This window comes from Lontra canadensis, unplaced genomic scaffold (assembly GCF_010015895.1).
Source record: "Lontra canadensis isolate GAN:19392208 unplaced genomic scaffold, GSC_riverotter_1.0 scaffold12, whole genome shotgun sequence".
NCBI classification, from domain to species: domain Eukaryota; kingdom Metazoa; phylum Chordata; class Mammalia; order Carnivora; family Mustelidae; genus Lontra; species Lontra canadensis.
Window position 1 is genome coordinate 15,709,000 of NW_022631006.1, and position 18,874 is coordinate 15,727,873.

The 18,874-nt window shown below is 40.2% G+C and overlaps 1 protein-coding gene across 1 annotated transcript; it reads right to left on the minus strand.

The window, feature by feature from the left end:
- Positions 1 to 948: 948 nt before the first annotated feature.
- BLOC1S6 (biogenesis of lysosomal organelles complex 1 subunit 6) lies at positions 949 to 18,381 on the minus strand. Its single transcript, XM_032856591.1, has 5 exons — positions 18,175 to 18,381; positions 13,464 to 13,605; positions 6,199 to 6,286; positions 4,075 to 4,161; positions 949 to 3,668 (listed from the first exon to the last, which is right to left on the minus strand). Exons 1-5 carry the CDS (start codon positions 18,254 to 18,256, stop codon positions 3,549 to 3,551), a joined length of 519 nt encoding a protein of 172 aa, XP_032712482.1. The 5' UTR covers positions 18,257 to 18,381; the 3' UTR covers positions 949 to 3,548.
- Positions 18,382 to 18,874: the final 493 nt, after the last annotated feature.

An 18,874-nucleotide genomic window follows, 5' to 3' on the forward strand; every position in this document is an offset into this window, starting at 1 on the left:
GAACAGCCAGCTACAACCTTCTTTCCAATTTACGATGAAGTGACAGTAGGAGGGCGACCTTATGCTAAATAGGTGGATTTTACTAATTTATTATTCTGTACATGCCTATTAGCTTCCCTTCTTTTCAGGCTACACAGGTCTGCAAAAGATCATTACCTTTTCTTCTACTTCAGTCTTGGCCTTCCCTTGTCTCCTTCTTGATTACCATTTCCACGCTGCCCCAAATTTTACTTCTCTTTGACCGCTCTTCCTTCACACTATGTTTCTTTGGAATTTTTGCTCTAAGTGCTTTTCAAACTAGTTATTAGAATATCTCCCTTGACTACTCTCTTCACTCTCTTAATGGCTTTGAAATACACCTAGTCTCACCCAAATGCTAACCCGAAGATTGGATGGCCTCTGGCCTCATACATTCAGACAGAACTAAAATAGTATGAAAATGCAAGAGAACAAATCTTAAATAGCTGATTAATCTGTATAAACATAGTCTTTGAACAAATATGCAACATAGGAACTATCTGGGTGTCTGACTGGCTCAGTGGGTAGAGACTGCAACTCTTTTTTTTTCTTTCTTTTTTTAAATTTGTTTGAGAGAGAGAAGGCATGGGGGGGTGTAGAGGGAGAAGTAGGTTCCCCACTGAGCATGGAGCCTGACATGGGGCTCAAACCCAGGACCCTGGGATCATGACCCAAGCTGAAGGCAGATGGTTAGCCTTGCCACCCAGGCACCCCTCTATCATCTTTCCGAAAAGGATTTCATAAGTAGCCCAGTCATTTTGTAACACAATCTACAGAGAACATTAAGAGGTAGATAATAGGAGAGGAAAGCAAAGGAATGAAATGTTTGAAGTAATATGCATAAAGGGAAATATACAGTGCTATGTACAAAACAAAGCTACATAAATGACCTGGGATAATTCGAGACCTTTTTTTTTTTTTTTTTTTTTAATTAAATGTGTAAAAAGTAGTCCACATTGTACAAGCTCAAAATCAGACAAATGTACAAGGGTGTATAATTGGCATATTTATGAACTATATCCACCCAAACACTCACTGCAGACACAATCCATATTACATTCAATGTCTGCATATTTACATAATACCACAAAGTAAATACAAAATTGTCATCATTTTAGTTCAGTATGTATGTGATATACTTCAAAACAAAGGCAATTTCTTCCACCAAAAAACTAAAAGTAATTATTTTCAAACAAATACCAATTCACTATATTATGCAAAAATATTTCAAGACTAATATAAGGGTTCCATTTAGGTTTAGTCAGTAAGGTATGTTTCTACGCTACTGAAATACAGCTAAAGTTTTAGATTGTAATTACCAATATAACAGTACTTCTGATTTACAACTGACCTAAAAATAGTGACTGCTAATATATATTCTTGACATTTTAAAAAATCTTCAAAACTTAAATGCAATTCAAAAAGTGTATGTGCCTTGCCACTCACATAATAAACATGATTTACTTTAATACAGGTCACAGAAATTCAACCAATTAACTAGAATTTTGTATCTATTTCCTGCCTGCTATCTATTTCAGTCTTAAATCTGACTTTGTATCAAAAGCAGCAGTTCAGAATTCACTTCATAAGATTAATCCCAAGAGTTACCAGGTAGCTTTTAAACTATTTCATTCCTTATAACTATAAATCACTAGACAGTCCAGATGGGTAGTTCCCTGTATTGGACTTGTGTAGGGAGCTCTTAAAATTAGCACGGGCCCACCTCAGAACTAATGAGTAAGAATCTTCCAGAATGTCTGTTTTGTTTTGTTTTATTTTTGTTTTAAGTTCCCAGGTGATAATGGCATGCAGCCTAGTGTGAACCTCTGACCTAGACCACTAGACCAGTGGGTCTCAACTTTTAAGATACATCAGGAATCACCGGCGGGGTTTAAAAAAAAAAAAAAAGACAAAACAAACAAATAGATTTGCTTCCGGTTAGATTCAGAGCTTGGTGTCCAGGAACCAGCATTTTAAATAATCACTGCAGCTGGCCCATAAACCACTCTGAAAAACAATGCACCGCCTTTCTAAATGAGGACATTCAGCAATTCAGGTGTTAATGAGTCCTGCCCTGGGCAAGTTTTAGCTAGTGTCTGAGGGTAAATGTGGCCTTTTAAGCTAAGATCTATTTATATTTTTAAATATCCAGTAAAGTCAAGTAAATTGTGAGATCATAATTCATTCATTAAAGGGACTGGCTTTCCAATAAACTGTTTAAAACCTTTAAACAGACCAGTTTTGAGCAGTCAGCTTAAATCTAAAACCCTCTCCCTGATTAATTGGCCTGATATGAGATCAGAGGTAGTGATTCCAGCTTACCAAAATGTAATGTAGACTACAAAAGATACACAGTTCTAAGCATACACCTTTATAGGTTCTGTACAGTCTCTATGTAATAGAGATTGAAGACCAGTTGGATATTAAATAACACTAAAACAATGAATAATATACTCTCAATCTTAAGAAATGAAACTTCATGTAATATTTCCCTCACATAGGTTCTACTGAAAATATGGGGGGGAACAATCTAGAAAATACTAAAGGTATCATGCTGCCTCTGTGTGAAGAAGCTATTTGCTAATTTTCCACCATTCTTATTATTATTTATAAAATGGGTAGTTACTATAGGTATCATTCTACTTTACGAATTTTTTTAAAAGCACAGAAAAAATAACCACATGTAAGGCCATAGAGCAAATCAGAGGACAGACAGACCTAGCGACAGACCTTCCAATGGAAAGTTGGACTCATATCTTATCAATTTGACAACTGGATCTCAGTGTGTGACAACTCTAAGTATTATAAATATTGTAGCCTACTTGAGCATGTGACAGCTCTATCACCCTTGTCAGACATCAGAAGTAGGGATCATCTACTTTCAGCACGGAGAACATACGAACAAAAGAGCAACATTAGGAAGCAGAGGAGATGGTTAGCAGGATCTGTCTGGAATCTTGCCCACCTGTCCCACGTTTAAGATGCTATTTCCTGTGTACACATGTCTCCATCATCTTCTTCACCAAGGTTTATACCAACTCTTTTCCAATGGCATATGTGATTAAACAGTTAGCATTTCTTCTTAACCAACCAATGAAAAGGCAATTACCAAAAACCAGCACTGGGTTGCCAGAAAGGCAAGTTATTCCATAAATGAGAAACTGAATCTTTTAAATCCACACTTACCAAGATGCTACAAAACATCCTAGTTTTTAATCACTTAGAGTCTATACCATGTCCCAGTTTATATATCATTCAAAGCCAAAATAATAAATTTGAAAATTACGCACAACAGAAGTTGGAAAATTACACATAAATACTCAAACCGAGTGACATTATGTCTTCTGCTCGGGGGTAAGCTTCTTGAATGTGGAAATGAAGATACGGAGATAGCAGTCCTGGGGAAAGAACTGCAAGACGTGAGACAGTGGTGTAAGGCACTACCTTCACTCTAGTCTACACTGAGGCCACCCTGGATGCCGGCCACACGGGCAGGACGTGGGGACACACACACACTCTCTCTCGGCTTCTCATGTCCTCTTAGCCGGTTTGGCAGTTAACTGCTTTTCTCTTTCAAATTCCTTCTCACGTTGCTGCTCCCTTTCCAACTCTTCTTTCTGCCTCTTCTGCTGCAGTTTAAGGGCTCTTTTCTGTGTCAAAAAAATTTAAAACCGAGAGAACAATCAAGGCTTATCAGCTGTGGCCTCATTTCAAAGTAGCAGCACTCTGACTTGAGGTAATCCACATGTGTTAATAAATTTCATGTTTAACTTTTTAATTTGCTCTAGGTAATTTAAGGTCCTCCTTAATATAAAAAAAAAATTAATTTCTTACTCCAAACTTACTGAATGAGAACAGCAAGGAAAATGAAAACAGAAGCATCTTAGTCCAGCTATTAGTAGAAAAGCCCAGAGTAGAATGTGTTTTAAACAGTGAACCATGAATTAAGTATGTTATTGAATATGGATATCTAAGAAGTCAGAAAATGAATACTGAAAAAAAAAAGACAATTAAACCTCTACTTCTATAAAGAAGGTGAAAGAATTTTTGACTCACTTTTAACTTGGACGTCTTTTCATGAAGCATCAGCATCTCTTTTCTTATATTCACCAACTTGGCATGATAGTGTTTAGCTTCAGTGAACTAACCATGGAAAAGGAAATGAAAAGTCAAGTTAAAATAGGCTGAAATTTTTATTTTTTTATTTTTTTAAAGATTTTATTTACTTATTTGTCAGGGACAGAGGGAGAGAGAGCGAGCGAGCACAGGCAGACAGAGAGGCAGGCAGAGGCAGAGGGAGAAGCAGGTTCCCTGCCAAGCAAGGAGCCCGATGTGGGACACAACCCCAGGACACTGGGATCATGACCTGAGCAGAAGGCAGCCGCTTAACCAACTGAGCCACCCAGGCTTCCCAAATAGGCTGAAATTTTTAAAAAGGGGGCGGGGGGAACAGATTGAAATGGTAAAATGGATGAGTTATAAATTACATTTCGTTCCACCTCAACTGGTCACATCTTTTAAAGCCTTAATTATCCCCACATTTTAATGCCAAATTTCAAATTTCCATTTAAACCATTAATAGGTATTTGAAAACATTTTATTTAGTTCAAATTGAAAACAGTTACTAAACATAAAATAGACAGTTATATTGTGTACAGGTAATGTTTTGCTTTAAAAACACACATCATAATCCCAAAATTTTATTAAAACTATCCAGTAATGCTATCGGTTTCATGTAAGAAAAAGTAGAACAATCTACTGTCTTGACAATGGAGAGCCTGAGCCAGGGTACACAGGACAATTTCAGTGAAGAGTCCATCCATCAGGAAAAACCAAGCTCTGGCCAGAGAATCCTGAGAGGGCTGTGGACAAACCTGGTCATGTTCCTTGGGCTTCTAAAGTCAGACCAAGCAGAACCACTTCTGTAAGGACACTTTTCTTCCCAAGCCATGCTATATATAGACATTCCATCTCAACCAGAGATGGGAGCAAAGGAAAAAAGCACCTCATTCTCAGGAGCCAAGGTTAACAGAAAGAGAAGACCAGGTAACAATAACGAGAGAAGCACCAGTAAAGAAATTAGCAACCTACATATATCCACAAGTAAAGTCTTAAGTCTGATGAGCTCTAGAACTCACAGACTCTCTTCCTTCTCTCTTTCTCTGAGCCTTATAGTTTTCAGATTCTGAATGATAACCGAACCACTCTTGGGCTGAGAGAATTAAAAACAGGAAGACCCCTGCAGACTGAAGCAATACTATTACAACTTCTTGGTTCATTCATTTAGCATTATTCACTCAGCAAATGTTTCTTCTGCTGCAATATGAATTCAGTGGGGAAGACAAAAGTAGGTCAGCATAGCCTTGTCCGCGTCCTTCACAAGTTAGAAAACCATTAAGTGGAAGACTTTGTATTTACTACCCCAGGCCTCTGCCTAATGCTAGAGAAGATGAACTCGGTTTTTGATCATTACAAAGGGAAAACATTAATGACCCACATTTGTTCAACAAAAAGTCCATTTTTTGACATACATATGAAAGTCCATAAAATCACGCAAACCAAGCTACTGCTTAATGTTGAGGTGAAAAGAAAGCTAGCCACAAATTCCTAATTTCTGTTAATTCCCTGTTTCTTAAAATAGAGTATCAGTTCCTCTCATCAAAAAGCTATAAAGCTTCTGATGAAATTCACTACTATCACATATACTGAAAGATATAAGGATCTATAAGAAGACCCCAGAAAGGTCCATTTCAGTATTATTAGGTTATGGTATTATGAATGGACCATACAATTAAATAAAGTACTGATTTTTAAAAAGTCACGTAACTGATTAGGAGGAGAGATGCACTTTCCTTAAGGGGAAACAGTACCCTTAAAGTTCCTTACTTTCAGTTCTTTTAGTTCTCTTTTAGAAGTCTTTAATTATTATGAGCAAATCTATTCCAGACATTCACAAATAATTTCCATTTTCTACTACAAGTTCAACATTTGAAAGATAACAATTCAAGACAATGGAAGTTCTAGTAAAGTAAATCAAGGTTTCCTGTTAAAAAACAAATTCTAAACATTAAAAATCAGAGGAAAAGATCCTAAATGTACCTAAGTACAAAGTTGCACAGGATAAACCCAGCTATTTCTAAGCCACTTCTCATTACACTGTGTCAACTAAATAATACTTACCAAAGCATTAATATCCAACATAGAATGACATTCTTTAAATTTCGAAATCTCTTGTTCCAGTGTGTCTAGTAATACAACTTGGTTCTGTCTGAAACAAAAGCACACAGCCAAAATAAATTGTACATACTGTAAGTGCTGGAATCACACTTCATCTTAGTTAATGTCAAAGGTAAAAATTAAGTTGAATATGTATTGCCTTTCTGAGGCTTATTTGGTTTAACAAAAAATTTTGCAAAATAATATTCCAGGGGACTGGGTGGCTCAGTTGGTTAAGTGTCTGATTCTTGATCTCAACTCTGGTCTTGATCTCAGGGTCATGAATTCAAACCCCACACTGGGCTCTACATTGGGCATGGAGCCCACTTGGAAAAAAAAAAAAAAAAGATAAAATAACAATAATAATGTTGTTATTATTACTTCAAAGCCTCATTCTGGTAACTGTAAATCTTTTATTCTTGCCTAAATGAATAATAAATAATTCTATTAACTGAATCTAACTGTGGATAACTCCAATCACTAAATCATTTAAAATCATTTTATTATTTGCTATTTCTACCAACTCTATTATCCAAAAAAGTTTTTTATACTATCTTGCCCCCAAAACTTGATTTTATGTATTTTAAAACTGCAAAATTACCATAAAGGAAATAAGGAGCAATGACTTTTTAGATTAGAGTTGGGGAAAATGCAGTTATCAATGCATTTAGTGAATACTAAATCAAAAGAGGTAAGTAAGATGAAAAAAAAAGGACCAGGAAACACAAGATTCCCCATCAAGAACCAGGTGTGTGGGGACGCCTGGGTGGCTCCGTCGGTTAAGCCTCTGCCTTTGGCTCAGGTCATGATCCCAGCGTCCTGGGATTGAGTCCCACATTGGGCTCCTTGCTCGGCAGGGTGCCTGCTTCTCCCTCTGCCTCTGCTGCCACTCTGCCTGCCTGTGCTCTCTCTCTCTCTCTGACAAATAAATAAATAAAATCTTAAAAAAAAAAAAAAAAAAACAGTTGTGTGACCTTGGATATTTAGTTTATTTCTCTAGTCCTAAATTTCTTTATTTATAAAGTGAGAAGGTCCAACCAGGAAACTTCTAAGGGTCCTCATTAAAATTCTGATTCAAAACCTTCCATTGAAGAACAGAAGCCAACTTCCCTGATACTCCACTCCAGATCAACCAGCGCTAGTAGCACAGGAATAAGTAACACTGTTTACTTAAACACTTACAGTTTAAGTAAACATTAAAATGTTTAATAAACATTTTTTTAAAGATTTTATTTATTTATTTGACAGAGATCACAAGTTAGGCAGAGAGGCAGGCAGAGAAAGAGAGGAGGAAGCAGACTCCCTGTGGAGCAGAGAGCCCTACGTGGGGCTTGGTCCAGGGACCCCGGGATCATGACCTGAGCCAAGGCAGAGGCTTTAACCCACTGAGCCACCCAGGCGCCCCTGAATTAAACATTTTAAAGAATACTACAGGCAAAGCAAAATATGACATATTTCCTTGCAAAACTATGCTAAACAGAGAATGAAGAAAAAAAGAAATAGCAATGAGGAGAATGAAGAGCAGTTACACCTCCATCATCCAGCAAGTAGTGTGGCATTCCCCTCAGGTAACAAGTTTGTCTGTTCAGCTCTGAGTGGAGACCACAGAAAGTGAAAAATGTTATGCCCCAATAATGGGTCCGTGATTAAAGGAGCAAGACTGATACAAAGCGAAGGTCAAGCAAAGCTTTATTTCGCGCCAAGCATCAAGAATCTAACCGAACGTTTGGGGCCGCACCTCTTACAAGAGAGAGCGCCCCTTCTCTGTTTCACAGTCTAGCTTTTAAGGGCAAAGGCCATGTGGTCGGGCCTGGCCACGAACAGGTGGCCAATGAGATTGTAACACACACAGGAAACTCCACAGTGATGCTAGGTGACCAACTGAGTTACAATTTACCCTAGTAGACATTTGACCCAGCCTATCACCTTGGTTGGGATTGGTGCCCAAAAGGCTCCCAAAGGGCGGGGCCCATACTCCTTGGTAACCAGGGAGACAGTATGCGTCCCCCCACTGATCCGATGTCTCCACCTGGCCTGACCCACCTTTGCATCTGGGCTTTGTTACCTGGTGCTGGTTTCTGGGACTTGTCTCCAAGTAAATCCCCTGGGGGAAGGGGAGCAGAGAGTTTCTAAATAGGTCCTTACACTATAAAACTACACAAATCAAAACAGCATAATGGTCAAAGAACACATTGATCAATGGAACAGTATAGAAAGCTCTTAAATAGACCCACACAAATTGAGTCAATGGTTCTCTGACAAAAGAACAAAGGCAATGCAGTAGAGCAAGGATAATCTTTTCAACGAAGGTGAGGGAACAATTGGACAGTGATGTGCAAAGAAATTAACCTAAACACAGACCTTCTAATTTCATTAAGAATTAACTCAAAATGGACCACAGATCTAAAAATAAAATGTAAAACTCTAAAAAATCTAGAAGGAAACACAAGAGAAAATCTAGGTGACCCTGGTTTGGAGATGAATCTTTACACAAAATATCAAAAGTATGATCCATGAAAAAAAATGTTGGTATAAAGTCAGACTTTTAAAATAAAAAACTTATAAAATTAATTAATTGATTAAATTAAAAACTTCTGCTCGGGAGCGTGGATGGCATAGCTGGTTAAGCGTCTGCCTTTCGGGGTGCCTGGGTGGCTCAGTGGGTTAAAGCCTCTGCCTTCGGCTCAGGTGATGATCCCGGGGTCCTGGGATCGAGCCCCGCGTCGGGCTTTCTGCTCAGTGGGGAGCCTGCTTCCTCCTCTCTCTCTATGCCTGCCTCTGCCTACTTGTGATCTCTCTCTGTCAAATAAATAAAATCTTAAAAAAAAAAAAAAAGCGTCTGCCTTTCAGCCCAGGTCATGATTCCATGGTGCTGGGGTCAAGCCCCGCACTGGGCTCCCTGCTCAGCAGGGAGCCTGCTTCTCCCTCTGCCCCTTTTCCCCACTCGTTCATATGCGCACTCACTCTCTGCTGGAAATCAATAAATAAAATCTTTTTAAAAAATAAATAACTTCTGCTAAAAAACAAAAAAATAAAAAAAAAACAAAAAACAAAAACAAAACAAAACCAAAAAAACTGCTGCTCTGTAAAAGACACTGTTAAGAGAACAAAAAGGCAAACCAAGCACTTGGAGAAAATATTTGCAAGACACATAAAGGATTTGTATCAAAAGTATACAAGGAACACTTAAAACTCAACAATAAGAAAATAACTAAACCAATTTAAAAATAGGCAAAAGGGGCGCCTGGGTGGCTCAGTGGGTTAAAACCTCTGCCTTCGGCTCAAGTCATGATCCCAGGGTCCTGGGATCCAGCCCCGCATCGGGCTCTCTGTTCAGCGGGGAGCCTGCTTCTCTCTCTCTCTCTGCCTCTCTGCCTACTTGTGATCTCTGTCTGTCAAATAAATAAATAAAATCTTTAAAAAATAATAAAATAATAAAAAATTAAGAAAGGCAAAAGATCTGAATAGACTAACTTAGCTTATAATCATGGATTTGTCTGATCTTTGTCCCAGGTTCCTGACATGCCTATTTTAAGACACCTGTAATTCCCCAAATGATAGGAGTATCTTCATTATTCACAAATCCCTCTTGGAGCATCCCAGAGTTTATACTAATGAGGTGATAAGGGCTGGTCATGCAGGAAAGATCAATCATGTGGTTAAAGGGTTAGGGCTTTGAACCTCGTGATATCAGTCCTCATGATACCATGACTGTTACCAGTCTTCTCTCCACAGAAGGGAAGTGGGGGGAGAGTGCTGGAGAGTGAGTTCAATTACATGGCCAATGATCCAATCAATTATGCTTACAGAGCAAAGCCCCAATAAAAACTTAAAGCACTGAAGCTCATGAGGCACCTGGATGGCTCAGTGGATTAAGCCTCTGCCTTCGGCTCAGGTCATGGTCTCAGGGTCCTGGGATCGAGCCCCACGTCAGGCTCTCTGCTCAGCAGGGAGCCTGCTTCCCCCGCCCTTCTCTCTGCCTGACTCTCTGCCTACTCGTGATCTCTCTCTCTGTCAAATAAATAAATAAAATCTTAAAAAAAACAAACAAACAAACAAAAAAAACAACACTGAAGCTCAGTAGCGCTTTCTGGTTGGCAAACACACTGATGTGCCAGGAAGGTCACGTGCCCTAATTTCACTAGGAGAAGGGCGCCTGGATGGCTCAGTTGTTTGGGCGTCAGCTTAGGTCATGATCCCAGGGTCCTGGAATCCAGCCCCAAATGGGGCTTCCTGCTCAGCAGGAAGTCTGCTTCTCCCTCTCCCTCTGCCTGCTGCTCTCCATGCTTGTGTTCTCTCTCTCACTCTATATCTCTCTGTCAAATAAATAAATAAAATCTTCAAAAAAAAAATAATAATTTCAATAGGAGAAAACACAGAAGCTCTGTGGTGAAGATAACTCCCAAACCCGCCCCATGTGTCCCTTCATGCGGCTGGTCCTGATGTGTATCCTTTATAATAAAATAGTAATTCTAAGTAGTGTTTTCATGATCCATAGTCTAGGCACTCTAGAAGAAGATTCCACAGAATATTTAGCTACCTTATCAGGAAGAAATGACTGGCTTTCCTTTCCCTTAAAGTTTTGTATAATCTGTGGCACATATGCTGGGAGTGACTGGGAGGCCTTGATGCAGTATCTGGGGAATGATCCTGTGAGAAAAAAACTATTTCCTTGGAAGGTCCAAGCATGAATTATCTCAAAGTGAATCCCACTAAGGATACTTACAAGTACTTTGCTAGAGACTTTTAGGACCTAGGTCCCAGAACCTCTTATTTCTTTCTTTCCAATGTTCTTAAAATGATGAACACATGTACAAGAATATTCATAATCTTTCTTACATATAAAGCCAAGTTTTGTTCTTGGTCTTCCCTACCCACTGTTGGCTACAAAGTGAACTTGATTTCTGTCTACCACTACCTTCTCCTTCACCTGTGTAGGCCCGTAAGCCTACATGTAAACCACATGTAAACTGGCTTAATGAAAATTAAACTGATAACACAGCCAGTACTGGATCCCAGCTGCCTCTCAGTTCAGTACTCTTCCCCCTAAATCTTTATCAGCAGTGGGATTTGTGGAGAGAATGATGAAAGAGGCAACTACTAGAAAACACCTCTCTTTTTTCTTTCTCTGAAGTTTGCGTATCTTTCCTTAATGCTACAGAGGTATAATAACTGCTTACTCATCATATTTAATTATGAATTCTACCACTAAGCACTACCTGTGTAATCTTTTTCAATTTACTGACCTTTCTGGACCTCGGTTTCCTCAACTATAAACAGCAATAACATTAATACTTCATAAGGTGTCGGGATTGAGATACAGTATACAATGTCCTGGGCAAGTAGTCTATATAGTAACAGCAGCTGAGTTTATCATCATCGTCACCATCATCATTTAGGTGCCTTGGAAGGTAAGTGAGATTACTTAAAACACTGAATTGTAGCCAATGTCATCAATTAAACTCTTCAATTAAACTGTGCTTCCCAGCTCCCCGTAAGCAAACTGCTATCCAGACATGTTTTGCTTGCAGTTTATCTTTCTTCAGTCTGACATACTTCATCCAAACTCCCCTACAAAATTTTTATGACTTTTTGCCACAAAAATGGACTGGCTTTCAAATATAAGGAATACGGGGCCTTGAGAATCGAAATCAATTTTCCAGCAAATTCAAACCACCAAAGATCATATTTAAAACAAAGATTGATCACTGGAACATCAATGAAAAGGGGCAGGTCTGTCTGCCAGTAATTAGTGCTGAAAACTGGAAGCCAGAAACCAAAACCGACCAAGTAATCCTGTCCCTCATAGCACTGGTGAATGACCACCAGCCGGAGCACACACTTAGAGCTGATCTAGCTGAACAATACTCTAAGGGCCATAAAAAATTCTGTCACAATGCTGAAGAGTTTACAAAGAAATACAGGGAGAAGCGACCTGTGGACTAAACTCTGCCAGGACTGATTCCAGTAAGTGTGACCGGAGACCCCAAGCAGTGCATTCAGACACCCCTGCAAAGCAGGACTCTGTGGAACTGACACGTGCCGCCACCTGGCATTTGCTTGTGGCAGTTACTCACTTTCTACAGTTTTCTTAATCAAAAGTGGTCTACGGAGCCTGTAAAGAAAAGATTAAAAATTTAAGATGTTCTAGTTCTGCTTTGTTTTAAAAATCACTGCTTCAATCTACTTAACAAAAAAAGAAATACAAGGACGACCACACACTAGGGATTAAAAAAAATGCCACTGGAACTAGCAGAAAACCAGGAGTATCCCACATAGAGGAGAACACAGCACCACTTTCATACTCATTTATCACCTTCAAATCCAAGGATTATAACATTCCTTACTAATATGTAGAAAAGGGACAGTGGTTGATTGATCCTCTCCTTTTGCCCTACTACAGGCTTTTAAGGTAAGTTTTCAAAGCATCGGTCTTAGAGCAGCAGCAGCTCATAGCTGGTTCATAGCTAACGACCATAAAAAGAAATGATAGGCCAGTTTGGGCAACCAAGCGAGGTCCTACCCAAGAGGAAGTACAAGTTCAGTCTGCTCTTCTGGGAGCTGATAAAGTTAGTATTTATTTTGCATATTAATCCTACTTCATGAAATCCCTTTTTTCTCTTGGTATATCCTCCAAACCTTTAGTTAAGTAGACTTATCTCCTAGAATTAAATGGGTCCTCTCAAAAAAAGATACTTACAAACTTTTCGCAACTCATGTGAACCAGTGACTGAAAACAAATGTGGCTCTTACGGAGGCAATTTTGCAACACTACTCAAAAACTGGCATGTGCCCATCCCGCAACACTCCCAGTAGGCAATGTTTTCATAAAATAATGGTAAAACACCAAAACTAATCAAATAGTCCAGATCAGATTTAGGGGTACCTCTTATAAAAGACCAAACACTCTAAAAGTAATATTCATATCACTTTCTACATTTGAAGTTTTATTCATTCAAGTAATCTCTATGCCCAATGTGGAGTTTGAACTCAGGACCCCAAGACCCAGAGTCACATGCTCCTGCTTCTGGGACTGAGCCAGCTGGGCACGTCTCACTTTTTACATTTAGATTACTAAGTACTCCTTCACTCCCAACTGTCACCACTAAAGACAGAACTACTCAATGTTACAAAATGTTATACCTTAATACAGTTTATATACACATATACAATAAGTTATAATTATGCCAAAGGGGAAATGAGTGCATCGAAGGTTTCTGTTAGCTCACGTGAGTTCCTGAAGAGCTTGTTTTGATCTCTGCAAATCTGGCAGGTAGTGAGAAAGCAATCCTTCTGCCAGCTGCTCCACAGCTTTGTCCTCTACAGTCAAGTCCTCTAGTAACCCTTCATCTGGAGAAGTGTCACTTAAACCTGTCCCCAGAAAAAAATTACATGTAGGAGTTGTGTAAATGGACATGGGAGTAAGAGAGTAGAGGGGAGGGAGGGAGTTGGCAGTGGGGTTCACAGCACATACACAGGATTCTACAGGCATCCTTCCTTTGCTTTTTTTAGTTTTACCTTCTGAGAGTCCTCTAAAAAACAGGATATGAGCACTCAAAAAATGTTTTTAAACTACTAGTATAAAGAAAAATCTGGATTAAAAGAACTTTAACACCTGCAAAACATATTCTGTGTGTTTACGTATTTTCAAGGGCAGAGGATTTAGTTTTCAATGGATTATTAAGAGTCTGAGGCCTAAAAGTGGGAAAAAGTCACTGAATGAAAATAATACATTCTTTTCAAAAGCATGCAGAAATGCAATGCCTAAAAAAATTTTTTCTTCAATTGAATGTAAGTAAAAATGTGGGTCAACATTTACTTTGCATATAGCTTGATATATTATTTACATGTAAAAGGAAGGTTGTTTTATCATTTGTTAGGAGAAAACTTTCAAAGGATTTCTCTTGAGACTTAGCACCTTAATTTACCACAGAAAATAGTGTATAATAATTGCAAGCAAATCTCAACATAATGCCAGGAACTATGCTTCATATCTCCTTTGAAAAACAGTGTAAGCACTTGTATCAGCCATTCAAAAACATCTAAAATCAAGACCCATCATTTACTACTCCTACCAAGTAACAGTAACATGGCAAACAACCGCAACTCTCTTTAAGGAAATATAGAAAACAAGTATTACAGACAAATAACAGAAACGTCAACTTTAAGGAATAACAACTAATACACTTCCCTTACATTATATAAACATTTTAACTCACAGACCTCCCCCTACTCTACCCCAATCTTCTGGTTAATTATGAAAGAATCTAACTTACATTTCTAAATACATCAAGTCACTAAATTCGAAGTACTCTCTCTTGAGAGGTAAAGGGAGAGATTAAGGAAAAAGAAAGGGGTCCTTACCCTACTCATACAAGAAACAACAGATACACACTAGTATTAATACGAGGTACTAGTGTACCAGTTTCCAAGGTTATAAGAATGAACTAAGCAACTCCCCTTCTCTGAAAGGGCAGAGAATTATAATATATAAGAAGTGCCATCAGAGAAAAAGAAACTGTTATGGGAATTCAGAGGACAGAAAGATCACGTTCATCTGGGAAGTCTGGGAACAACTTCTAAAAGGAAGTGTGGGAACTGGAGCTTAAGCTTGCAGAATGGATAGAATTTTCTTTTTAAGTATCACTCATTGTAAGAACTTGAAATACAAAAGAGAGAAGTATAATCTGAAAAGTAAAAATACTATTTCTTGGGGCACCTGGCTGGCTCAGTTGGTAAAGCACGTGACTCTTGGTCTTGGGGTTATGAGTTCAAGCCCCACGCCGGGTGTAGAGATTTCTTTAAATAAAATCTTGGGGCGCCTGGGTGGCTCAGTGGGTTAAAGCCTCTGCCTTGGGCTCAGGTCATGATCCCAGGGTCCTGGGATCGAGCCCCACATCGGGCTCTCTGCTCAGCAGGGAGCCTGCTTCCCTTCCTCTCTCTCTGCCTGCCTCTCTGCCTACTTGTGATCTCTGTCAAATAAATTAAAAAAAAAAATCTTTAAAAAAATAAAATAAAATAAAATCTTAAGGGTGGCTGGGTGGCTCAGTCAGTTGGGCACCTGCCTTAGGCTCAAGTCACGATCCCACTCAGGGATTGAGCCCCACATCAGGCTCTCTGCTCAGAGGGAAGCTTGCCTCTCTTTCTCCTCCTCCCTCTGCCTGCCACTCCCGCTGCTTGTGTGCTCGTGCGTGCTCTCTCTGTCAAATAAATAACATATTTAAGCAAATAAATAAAATCTTAAAAAAAAAAAAACCTCTTTCTCACTCCCTTACTCTAATCACTCTGTAGTTTCATACACAGGCTTCAAAAAAATTACCTCTGCATATCCATGCATAAACCCTGTTTTTAGGGGCACCTAGTGGTTCAGTTGGTTGGGCAACTGCCTTCAGCTCTGGTCATGATCCCAGGGTCTTGGGATCAAGCCTCACAACACACTCCCTGCTTAGCGGGGAGCCTGCTTCTCCCTCTTCCTCTGCCGTTCCCCCGGCCTATGCTCTCCTGCTCTCTGTCAAATAAATAAATAAAAACTTTTTAAAAAAATTTATTTATTTGACAGAGAGAGAGAGATCACAAGCGGGCAGAGAGGCAGGCAGAGAGAGAGGAAGGAGAGCAGGCTCCCTGCCGAGCAAGGAGCCCGACGCGGGGCTCGATCCCAGGACCCTGAGATCATGACCCAAGCCGAAGGCAGAGGCTTCAACCCACTGAGCCACCCAGGCGCCCCAATAAATAAAATCTTAAAAAAAACAAACAAACCCTATTTTAATCATAAATGAAATACAACACATATTGTTCTTCTCTTAAATATACATTTTAGATATCCTTCCATAAACATATACATGCATCCACTACATTCTAACATAATAGAATTCTACCATATTTTGTTTGCTAGCTCTTTACTATGGACTATTCTCTGTTACGTTTGTATCCCTACCTCACTCAAAAATTCTTTTGTTTAAGCCCCAACCTCCAACATAAAAGTATTTGGAGGTAGGGGCGCCTGGGTGGCTCAGTGTGCCTCTCTGCCTACTTGTGATCTCTGTCTGTCAAATAAATTAAAAAAAAGAAAAAAGTATTTGGAGGTAGAGCCTTTGGAAAATAATGAGGTTTAGATGAGGACATGAAGGTGGGGCCCCATGATGGGGTTATTATTCTTAAAAGATAAAGAGAATCCAAAACTCTCTCCCTCCACTGTGTGAGGAGACAGTGAGAAGGCAGTTGTCTGCAACATCAGAAGAGGAATCTCACCAGGACCTGACTGGCCAGCACATAGATCCTGGACTTTGTAGAACTCCAGAACTTCAAAGAATAAGTGTCTGTTGTTTAAGCCACCCAGCCTATGGTATTTTGTTGTAGCAGCCCATGTAAACTAAGATACCTAAGAATTGGTATTTAGGTTATTTTCACTTTTTGCTATTTCAAACAATGTTACCATTAGTTTCCTTGCTTGTCTTTGCATATCCATGTCAATGTTTCTGATGTTTCTGTAGGATAAATTCTTAGAACTAGAATGATGGGATAAACGGTTTATGCATTTCTTAAACAGACATTGCAAAACTGCCTTCCTAAGATAGGGCACCAATTCATACTCCTACTAACAATCTTTGAAGGCCCCTATTTCCAAATGGGTAAGAGTTCTAAAGGAGTGGAAGGAATACCATATGGTTAAAAAAAAAAAAAAAAGGCAATATAAGGAAAGGTGGAAATATGGGCTTGCTCTAGAAAGAGGATGTAGTTTGGAGTGTCTAGAACATAGGATATATGCAATAGTGATCTTATAAGACCATGTGGCCAGCCCATGAGGAACCCTATGTGTCAAGGGGTTTGGCTCTTTGGTTAGTAAGTAGTAAGGAGCCATTTTAAGGTTTCCAAGCAAGAAAATTACATGACTGGAGCTGTATTTTTGGGAAGTGATATGACAACAGTGGGACAGGTGCAGTGGAAGAGTAAGAGACTGTAAGTGGATAGCCTTAGAACTGTCCTTGAGAGTGAAACCAGAGAGAGGAAATGGAAATTGCATAGCAGAATTCCCTAAATGTAGGTAGGAGGCAAGTGAAAGGAAAGTCAAGAGTAATGTCAAAGTTTGAATTTGGCACCATTAATAGAATCAGACATCGACTTTTACTTATGCACATCCTATATGCAAGATTAGAGCAAACAACCATGTCAAAATATCCAGAAAGCAGATGGAGAGGCAAGTGAACCCAAGCTGCACATATACACAAAGGAAGTCATATTAATAGAAGCAGCTTATGAAAGAGTGAAGAGGGGGCGATCACTGAGGAAGATCATGACAAGAAAGGGCTGAAAGCAGCCCCTATATTCCTAGAACTGGAGGTAAAAAAAACACATCTAAAGCCCTGCAGCCTTCCTCATTTGGGGTTCCTCATCTTAACAGAAACTGTTTTGACTATTTTCTCAATTCTCCTAAGGATGGTACATAAACAGTACCACTCAGGATGCCTGGCAAGACATTTTATTACAGTCAATGAATGCCTCTGGGTATTCGGGCTTAAATCTCTCCAGGAACTCAGGCTGAGAAAGCTGCTGGAGGAATGTCAACAAGCAAGACAGCACTTCATGAGTGTGTGGTCAATAATACTTGGACACCTCAATTCTCTGAACGACAAAACCGATCTTTCTGACAGACTCATCCTAAACTGCTAACATAACCAACAGCCAACAACGTGCTGGAGTCAACACACAAACGCAGAATGACCGAACCAAACGCAGAATGACCTCACCATCACCCGCCCCCCAAACACCGCCTCCCCTCCAGACTTCATTTCCCACTCATTCAGCTCCGCACCGGGGCGGACGCGATGCCCCACTTTCGTGCTGGGGCCAGAGCCTCAGAGACCAGCAGCTCTACCGCGCGAAGGAGCCGGGGAGACCCAGCCACTCGGGTCCCCGCCGCCCGCCCCGCCCCATTGCACGTACCCGGCGTCAGCTTCCCGGCCCCGAGGTCGTGGGGTGGCCCTGCCAGGACCCCGTCCGGGGACGTCGGCCCAGGAACACTCATGTCCTTCCCGCTGGGAACAGGGAAGGGGCAGTTGCGCAGACGGTCAGATGCAATAAGAGAGGACCCAAGACGTCCAGCGCTCAGCCGGACAGAAGCGGAGGTCGCACCCGGAAATGACGAAAGCGGAAGATGGTATGACCGCGGGCCCGCCCCCCTTTTTTAGCCTCCACCTGCCGGACTACTACTCGCGGTGCTCCTGGGACTCCGCGCTGACGTCGTAGTCGGATAGAGGGCGCGCTATCATTAGACTCTGCGGAACCGGGGTTGTGCTCCTGCGACCGGTGGTTGCGGAGCAGGTGGGTAGCGCGTAAGGGAAGAACTTAGTGTTGAATGTGATCGCGCAGTCAGGCTTTGTTCACCGAAGCAGGCACAGCTTTTCATTTTGTCTGTGTTAAGGAAACGCTTTAAGAACAAGGACTGCGTGGTTTTCCTGCGGTTCAGAACATTAAAAAAAAAAAAAAGAAGAAAGAAAGAAAGAAAGTAAAAGAGTGTTTAGCTCTTTGAGCTTCATCCTTGCTAACTGGAGATTTGCCAGGATTCCGGTCTCCCCTTGTTGATTGTAGATGAATGATTTTAAGGCCTGGGTTGCAGTATCTACTGGACAAATTGATCCAAATT

Coding starts and splice junctions, on each gene's coding strand:
- BLOC1S6 (XM_032856591.1), bottom strand. CDS start 18,256: ATGAGTGTTCCTGGGCCGACGTCCCCGGACGGGGTCCTGGCAGGGCCA. Junction 6,287..13,463: donor CAAGCTCTTCAGGAACTCAC/GTGAGCTAACAG, acceptor CTTTTGTTTCAG/ACAGAACCAAGTTGTATTAC. Junction 4,162..6,198: donor TGTTGGATATTAATGCTTTG/GTAAGTATTATT, acceptor TTCCATGGTTAG/TTCACTGAAGCTAAACACTA.